At 44.4% G+C, this 11,555-nt stretch overlaps 1 protein-coding gene across 1 annotated transcript in view; it reads right to left on the reverse strand.

Annotated features, from left to right (window-relative positions):
- Positions 1-10,723, reverse strand: part of MTA3 (metastasis associated 1 family member 3) — a 181,466-nt gene extending 170,743 nt beyond the window's left edge. The window contains 2 exon segments of the mRNA XM_021087577.1: positions 8,949-9,016; positions 10,650-10,723. Coding sequence (XP_020943236.1) covers positions 8,949-9,016; positions 10,650-10,677 — 96 coding nt within the window. The 5' untranslated portion in view covers positions 10,678-10,723.

An 11,555-nucleotide genomic window follows, 5' to 3' on the forward strand; every position in this document is an offset into this window, starting at 1 on the left:
GGTTGTGGGTTCGACCACTGGCCTTGCTCGGTGGGTTAAGGATCTGGCGTTGCCGTGAGCTGTGGTGTAGGTTGCAGATGCAGCTCGGACCCCGCGTTGCTATGGCCCTGGTAGAGGCCAGCGGCTACAGCTCTGATTAGACTCCTAGCCTGAGAATTTCCATTTGCCGTAGGAGCGGCCCTAGAAAAGGCAAAAAGACAAAAAATAAAATAAAATAAGGACAAGCAACATTTGTAAAGGTTCCAAGGGAAACTGAAATGTCAAACATAAAATAACTCACTAGTACCAATTAAACTAAAGTGATCAGACAGCTTTAATGACTAATGCCAGACATAGTTAAATCTGATTAACCTTAAGAAACCAATTCCCAAATTTTAAAAAGCCACAAAGTAAAATAGTTAAACAATGGAGTTCCCATTGTGGCTCAGTGGTAATGAACCCGACTAGTATCCATGAGGATGTGGGCTCGATCCCTGGTCCCACTCAATGGGCTAAGGATCTAGCATTACTGTGAGCTGCAGTGTAAATCACAGACACAGCTCAGATCCAGCGTTGCTGAGACTGTGCAGGTGTAGCCAGAAGCTGTAGCTCTGATTTGATCCCTAGCATGGGAACATATGCCATAGGTTCAGACCTAAAAAGACAAAAAAATAAAATAAAATGAAATAAGATGGTTAAACAAATGTCCTCCAAACCCACTCCCAGAAGCACAGGCTAAGTGCAAAATCACCCAGCCCTCTCCTAAACACCCCACATTTGACTGGTGGCAAAGCTCTGCAGGTGTAGCGCAGCCATCACGCAGGGTGGACCAAACAACTTGGAAAGACATTCTCAGCCCAAGGGAGTATGAGTCCATAATGGTCAATATTCTTGGTAGTACTTAGCTCACCTTCACATATGAAAGTATTAAAATCTTGAGTTGTTGTGAACATTGAGGCTCTTATTTCTTTTTGACTACAGTCTAGAATACAATCAATATTCAGTTAGGTTGTAATTTACTGCAGCTGGGGCCCAAACTCCTGCTCTCTATTCTTTATGAATTCTGAGAGCTTTCAAGATCAATCATTCACTACAAAATTCATTGTAAAAATACACAGATTACAATAAAATGCTATTGTAATTTCCAATTTCAAACAAATTTGAGAAAAAAATTTTATAATTTCTCTGGGCTTACAGATATATTCAGACAAAAATAAGAATATATATGTGCTGCAATGAACGTGTCAATTTCATGAAGTTCAGCGGCAGTATTTGAAAGTGAGAAATAATCTTGTAGAAATATTGCCCCTTAAAAATGAAATGATATTAAATCCTAACCAAAGTGCTTCTGTATTTCACAATATCGTGACCAAATACATCCTCCTACAGTAATGACCTAGCATTCTGCTATATGAATAGGCCAATATTTCCATGTAAATAAAATCTGTCAATGACTTCAATTGTCAGTGCTTTACCTTTTTGGGGGGGTCACATCCTGGGCATGTGGGAGTTCCTGGACCAGGGAAGGAACCCATGCCACAGCAGTGACAACAATGTATCATTAACCCACTGCACCATGAGGGAACTCTTGGTGCTTTATCATTTTTGCCTTCTTGAGACAGAAGCATGTTAAAAACAAACAGCAAGGAGTTCCCATCGTGGCACAGCAAAAACAAATCCAACTAGGAATCATGAGGTTGTGGGTTTGATTCCTGGCCTCACTCAGTGGGTTAAGGAGCCGTGAGCTGTGATGTAGGTTGCAGACGCAGCTTGGATCTGTGGCTGTGGCGTAGGCTGGCAGCTGTAGCTCTGATTAGACCCCTAGCCTGGGAACCTCCATATGCAGTGAGTGTGGCCCTAAAATAAATATTCTTTTCTGAACCACGTACACACTTAGCCAATAGGTATCTTATAACTACAGTATTCCTCTTTCACTACACACACACACACACACACACTCTAGACCATTCCTCTAAAGCTGAGCTACTGAAATTGGGACCCTGTTACTGTGTAATGAAATGAGTACAGAAATAAAGAACGAGTGTCATTGTATTTGAGAGTTAATTTTATGTCTATTGAACCAATAATGAAAAACGGAGCTTGTATTTTTATAATCCTACTTTTTCCTTTTTTTTTTTTTTTGGCCACACCCGGGGCATGCAGAAGTTCCCACGCCAAGGATACAATTCACACCACAGCAGTGACAATACCAGATCCTTAACCCACTGAGCCACAGGAGAACTCTTAATCCTGCTTTAAATTTCATTTTCCTACTATCTTTTTAATTTTACAAAAGCAGTCTAAGTGAAAATTCTTAAAAATTCTCCACCACGAACAGTTTAAGAAGCACAGCTCTAAAACCTAGGTTAAACGTTTTGTATATATATATAAAGTCTGGGTATTCTTTCAACTCACCAAATTTCTTTTGCACTCTTTCTATTTGCTCCAGCACCTGCAAAGCACTGCCCTCCTGGAGCCCCCACTCCAACAAGGATGCATGTTCACGTGTCATCAACTCTCCAACCTTCCAAAGCCCAGTTGTAATCGTACCCCTCATCCGGAAACCTTCACCAATTCCCCGCAACTGAAGCATAAAGGTAAAACATTCCTGACAAATCCCCAGCAGTATTTTCCTTTACTCCTTCCTTTCCCTTCTCACTCATGAAGGCAGTAAGTACCACCTGCTGGGGGAAGGGCAGAAAAAGCTTCAAGGAGGAAAGGGGACGCAGGGTCCCTAGTTGGCTAGTAAAGAAGGAGTCCAACAGATGAAGCCTGGAGGACTAAGTAGCCTGAAAAAAGGAAAGACCTGAACAAAACCCACAGGTAGAGAAAGTGGAGAGAGGTGTAGAGAAGAACCTACAATGAACAGCAAGTTCTTTCCTGTGTTCTTTTCTCCGTTTAGCTTTCAGCCTCTTAAATCTCTATTCTGTCAAACACGTTTAGTAAAACATCCTCCAACAATAAGGGGCGTTTAGTCAACCTCATACTCACGTTCATTTCCATCCCAGACTTAGAAAGTATACTATCAAAAAACAAAACAAACCACTTTACATTTGCAAAGTCCATGGTTTGCTCAAACAAAAGAATAGAAAGGAATCATCCCAATTTCTGTCCTTATTCCCAACAGATCTTCAGGTCAGGAGGGGTCTTAATTTGGGATCCATAAAAGGGCTTTGAAGAGTCTCCTCAAATTATGTGCAAAATTATGTGTGGAAATAGAGTTTGCAGGTAGAGGACAGGATTAGGTGCTCAAAAAGTTAGTGGCTCCCCTCTCCCCAGCAAATAAAAAAAATAAAAATAAAAAAGACCCAAAACATTACAATGAATCTCAGAGCACACTGGATGGCTAATAAGACATACAGATATGTAAGACATAGTAAGTGCTCAACATAACAGGCCAAAAAAAAAGAGAGAATAATATTAAATTTATCCACATTTTTTTCCTAAACTTCCTGAGACTCTATCCTCATTATCATGTACACAAAGCTTTCCTTCAACATGCATGCAGGCTAAATCTTTAGAAGAGCAACACCCAACCGATTTTAGTGACTAAAACTTAGCAAAATGTTTTCTTTTTTTTTTTTTTTTTTTTGCCACACTCTCAGCATGCAGAAGTTCCCAAGCAAGAGATCCTTCCTCCAAAAGATCATCTTCACTATGTCAGAGCACAAATTAGGGAGAGGAAAAGAGAGAATGTAAGATAAACAGTGTTGAACTGTGTTCATCGATATATTTAGTTTTGCAGAAAGTTCAAGAGAAAAAACTAATAGAAAAAAAATTTTTAGCTCAAGCAACTTTATTTATCTTTATTTTTTTTGCTCCATATTCGTTTAATTATAGTTGATTTACAGTGTGTCAATTTTTGCTGTACAGCAGTGACCCAATCTTACATATATGATGGGTCATACTATCTTCCATCATGTTCTACCCCAAGAGATTGGACATAATTCCCTGTGCCGTACAGTAGGAGCAAAAATTTTTTCACTTAAAAAAAAAGAAGGAGTTCTCATTGTGGCTCAGTGATAATTAACCCAACTAGCATTCATGAGGACGCAGGTTCAATCCCTGGCCTCGCTTAGTGGGTTAAGGGTCTGTCCTGCCGGGAACTGTGGTGTAGGTTACAGACGCAGCTCAGATCCTGTGTTGTTGTGGCTGTAGCATAGGCCAGTGGCTGCAGCTCCAATTTGACCCCTAGCCTGAGAACTTCCACATGCTGCACATATGGCCCTAAAAGCAACAAGCAAAAAAAATAAGCAAACATAAAGGAAAAGAAATACAGTAGTCTTGCTTTCCAACTGAGCAAGTAACAGTTCAAATAGGATCTTTAAAAAAAAAAAAAAAAAAAAAGGCACCATCATTCTGTAAAAGTCAATTTTCTAATCATAAACTTATAAAATAGATTAATATCCCTTTTCTTGGCTTATCAATTCGAATATATGAAGGGCTCTTAAATTCAATCTTCAGATTTTCCAATCATGTTAACTTTCCCCACTTAGCCAACTTGACCTCTGACCCACTCAGAGCCTTTCTGGAACTTCCATGGCCCCTCTTCCCCGGCTCCCTCCTTTTCATCCTTCAAACTTTAATTTCAATGTCCTTAAAGTCCCTCACTCCCTATCCAAGCGAAGGGAACTCTTTCTGTATGTCAAGGCTCTTGCTTATTTCCTTTCAAGAAGTTAACACTATCACTGTTTTCTTTATACCAGTTAACTTAACCTTCCATGTGTCTCCCTCATGAGAATGTAGACTCCGTGTGGGCAGAGACTATGTCCATTTTGTCACTGCTGTATCTCTGAGCCTAGCATAGTGCCTGTTATACAGGAAGTGCTCAAGAAATATTTGTTTCATGAATTATTTAGAATGAGTTCCCGTTGTGCCTCAGTGAGTTAAAGACCCAACACAGTGTCTCTGAGGATGCACTTCCAATCCCAAGCCTCACTCAGTGGGTTAAGGATCCAACATTGCCTGCCACAAGCTGCAGCACAGGTCGCAGATGCGGCTTGGATCTGATGTTGCTGTGGCTGTGGATTAGGCCTCAGCTTCAGCTCTGATTCAATCCCACATGTAAACTTCCACATGCCGCAGGTGTGGCCATAAATAAATAAATACAATGAGATCTCTCGTCATTCCTGCCATGGCACAGTGGGTTAAGAATCAACTGCAGTGGCTTGGGTCACTGTGGAAGCACGGATTCAATCCCTGGCCCAGTGCAGTGGGTTAAAGGATCCAGGATTGCCACAGCTATGGCCTGGATTCAATCCCTGGCCCAAGAACTTTATATCCCCCATGGCTGACCATTAAAAAAAAAAGAGAGAGAGAGAGAGATCTCTTAAAGTTCCCCTGTGGCATAATGAGTTAAGGATTTGGCATTATCACTGCAATGACTCGGGACCCTGCTGTGGTGCAGGTTCTATCCCTGGCCTGGGAACTTCCATATCTGCAGGTGTGGCCAAAAAAACAAAAATAAAATGTCTTTCACATCCCTTCAGAAAGAAAGGTCCCATGAAAATACATAGTACTGATTAGTCAATCACAGTTCCTTTTTACCAATACTCCATCCATTCAAACTGCCATTCCCTGAAATTACAGAGAATCTCCTCTCTCACAGTTCAGTCATCCCTAGTCACTTAAGGACTGTTTATTAATGACTCTTTGCTGAAAGCAGAGGGGCAGGGAGAAGGGGAGGATCTAGGGAAGGTGAGGAACTTTTGAAGTGAATGGTAATACAATGATAAAAGAGTGTCAGGAGTTCCCATCGTGGCGCAGTGTGTGGCGCAGTGGTTAACGAATCTGACTAGGAACCATGAGGTTGCGGGTTCGGTCCCTGCGCTTGCTCAGTGGGTTAATGATCCGGCGTTGCCGTGAGCTGTGGTGTAGGTTGCAGACTCGGCTCGGATCCCACGTTGCTGTGGCTCTGGCGTAGGCCAGAGACTACAGCTCCGATTCGACCCCTAGCCTGAGGACCTCCATATGCCGCGAGAGTGGCCCAAGAAATAGCAAAAAGACAAAAAAAAAAAAAAAAAAGAGATAACAAATGGGAATCCCCAGGTTATACCCTTCCAGAATACCATGCTCTGACATTTATAAACTTAGCACATATGCAATTTTCTTTTCTTTTTTTATTTACTTATTGGTCTTTCTAGGGCTGCGCTTGCGGCATATGGAGGTTCCCAGGCTAGGGGTCCAATGAGAACTGTGGCCTCTGGTCTATGCCACAGCCACAGCAACATAAGATCCGAGCCACGTCTGCAACCTACACCACAGCTCCTGGCACCACCAGATTCTTCACCCACTGAGCAAGGCCAGGGATCCAACCCCTGTCCTCACAGATGCTAGTTGGGTTCATTAACCACTGAGCCATGACAGGAACTCCAAAGAAACAATTTACCTTTTGCTCGTACGATTATTTGGTTGATATGCGTCTCCCCCACTACTAGATCTAATTTTGTTCATCCTTCAATTCCTAAAAGTGCATATCTAAAATTACCTGGCAGATGGCAAGCAGATCCTTAGAAATATTTGTAAGATGACTGAACCAAAGTACTTTGTAAAGAGTAAAGCCATGTACAAGTTTTAACATCAGGTACCTGAGAAATTCATTAATTCAACAAATATTTACTGAATGCCTTCACTGTGTGGCAGTCACTATTCTAAGGCACTTGAGATGCATTAGTGAACAGAAAAGATCACTACACACATAGCTTACACTCTAGTTTGGGAAAAGAGGCAATGAAAATACAGACACACTTCATTATATTGCACTTTGGTTCACTGCACTTCACAGATACTGCAGTTTTTTTTAGAAAATGAAGGTTTATGACAACCCTGGGTCAAGCAAGTCTATGGGTGCCATTATTCCAACAGCATTTGCTCACTTTGTGTCTACTACATTTTGGTAAATTTCACAATATTTCAAACTTTTTCATTATTATTTTATTTCCTGGGAGTTCCCTGATAGCCTAGCAGTTAAGGATCCACTGTTGTTACTGCTGTGGCATGGCTTCGACCCCTGGTCCAGGAATATCCGCATGCAGTGGGTGCAGCCAAAAAAAAAAACCAAAAGCCAAAAAAAACAAAAAACAAGTATTTGTTATGGTGACCTGTGATCAGTGATATACGATGCTGTGTTACAACTCGCTGAAGGTTCAGATGATGGTTAGCATTTTTTTAGCAATAAAGTATTTTTAATTAGGCATGTATATCTTTTTTTAGACATAATGCTTAATCGACTACAGTATGGGAACAAATATAACTTTCATATGCACTGCGAAACTAAGAAATTCATGTGACCAGCTTTACTGGAATATGTGCTTTATTGCAATGGTCTGAACTGAACCCATATCTCTGAAGTATGCCTGTAAATACATTATGTATATTTGAAGGTGATAAATGATATGGAAAAAAAAGCAAGGTATGGGTGATTGGAAACAATTACACAGTCCTACGGTGGGTACCTGTGATAAAGAGCCAAGAAAGACTTTACTGCACTTAGAGCCCAATGAACAAAGCAGAGAGCCGCCAGAGAATAGAAGTTCCCATCCCGGCACAGTGGAAACGAATCTGACTAGGAATCATGAGATTGAGGGTTTGATCCCTGGCCTCGCTCAGTGGGTTAAGGATCTGTCATTGCCGTGAGCTCTGTTGTAGGTCGAAGACACGGCTTGTATCTGGCATAGCTGTGGCTCTGGCATAGGCTGGCGGCAACAGCTCCGATTAGACCCCTAGCCTGGGAACCTCCATAAGCCACAAGTGCGGCCCTAAAAACACACACACACACACACACACACACACACACAAAATACAAGTCTCATAGGCCAATATTTCCCTTTAAACTCTAAAATGATACTGTTATCTGTTAGGAGCTGCCTAAATTCTTATACTTTACATCAATAACATAAAAGAGAAGCACATCAGAACACCTCAACAGTTCCCAGCCTCAGATCAATCTAATCCTAAAACCATTCTCTTCACTCGTAGTGGTCTCAAACACCACGGAAGTTTTTCAAATGCAAGGTCCCCAGGGTATCCCCAAAAGCAAATCAAGATCTGGAGGCTCATAAGCCAGGCATGCCTTTGGCCAGAACTGGCTTCCTGGGACTCAGTCTCCAGATGGTGATTTTTGTTTGTTTAGGGGTTGGCTTTTTTTTTTTCTGGCTGCACCTGCAGCATACAAAATTTCCCAGACCAGGGGTAGAACCCAAGCTGCACCAGTGATCTTAGCCACAGCAATGACAATGCAGGATCCCCAATCTGCTACATCACCAGGGAACTCCTCCAGATGGTGTTTTTGGGGGAAAAGTATTAACTAGACAGTCCCAAACATTTTAACAATATGAATTCTCACTAGCTGCACAAACACTCTGAACCATCAGAATTCTATGGTCCATGTTGTTTATGACTGTTTGAGTGTCTCCATTGTAAAAGTTCAGCTACTGCCAACAGTCATAATGCTTCTGATGTCCTGGACACCTATGATCAGGGACAAACCTTAATGTAAAAGTTTTATTTACTTGGGCGTAAGGTGCAAAAAGCCACTTTACATTATACCAAAACTGTGTTCTTATTAGTTAGCCCAGTTTAGAATTTTATAAATTTCTTTCAGTATTATATTGCCTAACTCCTTCCTCTAAAGCTGAAAGAGGAAAAACTTAATTCACTAAAAAGGGAGAAACACAAATTATGAGTCCAGTATAAAAAGGGACTGAGTTACAGCAGTGACCTGCTCTGAAAAGCTCCAAGCAATTTGAAGAAATCTGCAGATATTACATATTCAGTACCGACGTTTGATAGCGGACGTAATTATAAAAAGCAAAGAATATTCAGAATCCTGCATAACTCTCTAATTTGAAATCTCTATTTTCAAAGAGTCTGGGATTGAAAGTAAAATCACCTCTTATGCCCTTTACGCAACTATCTTCAATGAAAAAAAATATTTCTTAATATTAGAATCAAGAACACTCAGTATATACCTTGTTGAGTTCTTCTATCCTTCTGATGAGGTATGGATTGCTGGAGGAATTCTCAAAGTAGACATAATCTGTAATTAAAAGAAGTAAAGAGCTTAATGTTTTCAACAGAAAGTTCACATTTGTCAATCTATGACTTTTTATATTAGATAATTCACATTCAAAATGAAGCACTCCTGTAATTCTAAAAGCAGACTTAAAATATTCTCTCATGTGCCTACCATTCAAAGGCCCTTATTTTCCTGGTATTTTCATTTAAATTAACGTTTTATTCAAGTTCTCCTAGACTTTTGTCCTACACGTGTCATTTCTTTAATAATAAGCAAAAAGACACCTCTTATCATTGAGTAGTTAGCGATAACTAAACATGTGTCTTTCATACTATAACTGCTTCCACATTTTTTTCACTCCAATCCAATCTGCCCTGGAGTATGCTTCTCACATAAAACTATTGACCTAAGACAAATTCAGAGCGTCTTGAAAGGCTTAGCAGCCCAAAGTACATTTCAATCACCAACTTAAAAAAAAAAGAAGAAAACAGGTGAGCAGAGCAGAGAAGCACACTGACAAACTTTTTTACAACTCTACCTAGGAAAATGAGGGAGGAAAAAGGAGAGGGGTCACTTTTTGAGAGGCAGAGATCTCCGGAGGTGATATCAGTCTTTTTAATACCATACTACCATATTTAATTCTGATCCAATTAGGGTCTTATAAAGAAATTGCTGCAGCCTTTCAACAAAAAGGATAAAAATTTCCCAATGGGCTTTTCCTCTCATCTAATAGGCTCACTGGAAACTTCCCACTGTGTGTTTATTTGAGAGGCTGGGCTGCATTGCTATTATCTATCTTAGTGCCTCTTTCCCTTCTCTATTCTGCAAAGTGGCCTCATTTAGCCAGGCCATTCCCACCACCATTCCACCATCCATCAAGGAGCTCGGCTAATGAGCAGAGAAGAGCAAGGCTCACACACAAACACGCCACTTATCTGAATTATTATTTTACCAGGAAGGAGGGAGGAGGGCGTCGTGAGTAGGGAGAAAGTTTGTTTGACCTTATTTCTCTCTCCTGCAGAAGGCTGGGAAGGAGGCAGACAGCAGAGCAAACGTCCAGGCAGAGCTCAACTCCCCACCCCTGCCTGCGGTGCCCTGGCCTCTCTAAGCCCCTTTCTTGGGGGATGAGAAACGGAAGGGAGAATGACGAAGGGAGGTGCGGGGCCCTGTCCCCGCAAACAGGCCTATCCAGCTGTGCCCCTGGCTGGGCCCCCATTGCCCCCACCCACACCCCCAATGAAGGGGAGGGCTGGAGGAGGGGGGATGTCCCCCCACCCTCTCCAAACTCCCACTGCCTAAAAGCCACGCGGGGAAAGACCACCCTCTTAGGGGGCTCGACGGCCCCTACCCCCAAGGGGGTTTCATGGGGTGGGGGGGACGTCTGATAATTCATACCCCCAAGTACAGGCCTGGCCCTAAAACCCTGGGCGGGGTGCGAGGGTGTGGGTGGGCCTGGTCCCTCGCGGGCCACGAAGCGGGGGAGGGGGAGAGGAGGGTGGCGGGGGTGGGCAGCCCGGCCCCCTCTACGGACCCCCGCCCCCTGCACCCTCCGTCCGGGCGCCCGTGACTCCCAGTGATGAGGATGACCTCGCCCCGACCCCCCCACTCCCGGAGCCCGCTCCCAGACGGGCCGGGTCGGGCCGAGCCTTCCTACCTCCGACCCGGTACATGTTGGCCGCCATGTCCGCCCGCCCGCCCGCGGAGCCCGAGTCGAGCCCCGCCCGCCGCTGCCGCCGCCGCCGCCTCAGCCTCGGCCGCCGCCGCCGCCGCCGCCGCCGCCTCACCGCGGGGGGAGGGGAGGGAGGGAACAAGGGGAGGGGGAAGTGAAGGGGAGGGGACGCTGAGGGGTGGGGGCAGGTGCCCGCCCCCAGCGCCGGGCTAGCAAGGCCGGATGGCTGGGCCCGGGGAGGCCGGAGCGCTGTGGGGCCAGCAGGGAATTGGGGAGGGGGCGGCTTGGGAACCTTGCTGCAAGAGACGGACCCTAGGGAAGGGGTCCTGGCCCAAGCCGAGGCCTGCACCCGCAAATGAGGTCCAGGGGCTATGAGAGAGTTGTGGTGGCGGCAAGGGCTCAGCCTCTCCAGAGCGCCTACCGCCTCAGCCAGCGTACCCAGGCACCTGCCCACCCGAGACGGGGCTTCCTCCCCGCTTGGGTCCCTGCAGAGCCCCAGACTGTGTGACCTCGAGCACGTGAGCCCCAGTCTCGGGGCAAACACTTGGATGCAAATAAGTGCTCGCAGCAGGGCGCCTTCCTCGTGGTGGTGTTAGTAAGGCAGGCCTGGATCCTTCAGGCCCTGGAGCCAGGACCTGCACCTTCTGGGGCAGAGACCTAGCTGGGGACAAGGCTAGAAAAATTGTCCACCTTCCAAGACCACCCTAACTGCACTGGCAGGTCTGACCCCAAAACCAGGCTGAAAAGAACCCATTCCCCCATACTTGGAGGCCTTGCCTCTAGACAGGCCCTATAAGCAGAGCTGCCCGGCTGAGAGAAGAGACCATTAGATGAGGGGGGCTTCCTTTGCCCTTAAGGGAACAGGGTCCTACAGTTCACCATCACCACGAC

The sequence above is a fragment of the Sus scrofa genome, chromosome 3 (genome assembly GCF_000003025.6).
Source record: "Sus scrofa isolate TJ Tabasco breed Duroc chromosome 3, Sscrofa11.1, whole genome shotgun sequence".
Classification (NCBI taxonomy): domain Eukaryota; kingdom Metazoa; phylum Chordata; class Mammalia; order Artiodactyla; family Suidae; genus Sus; species Sus scrofa.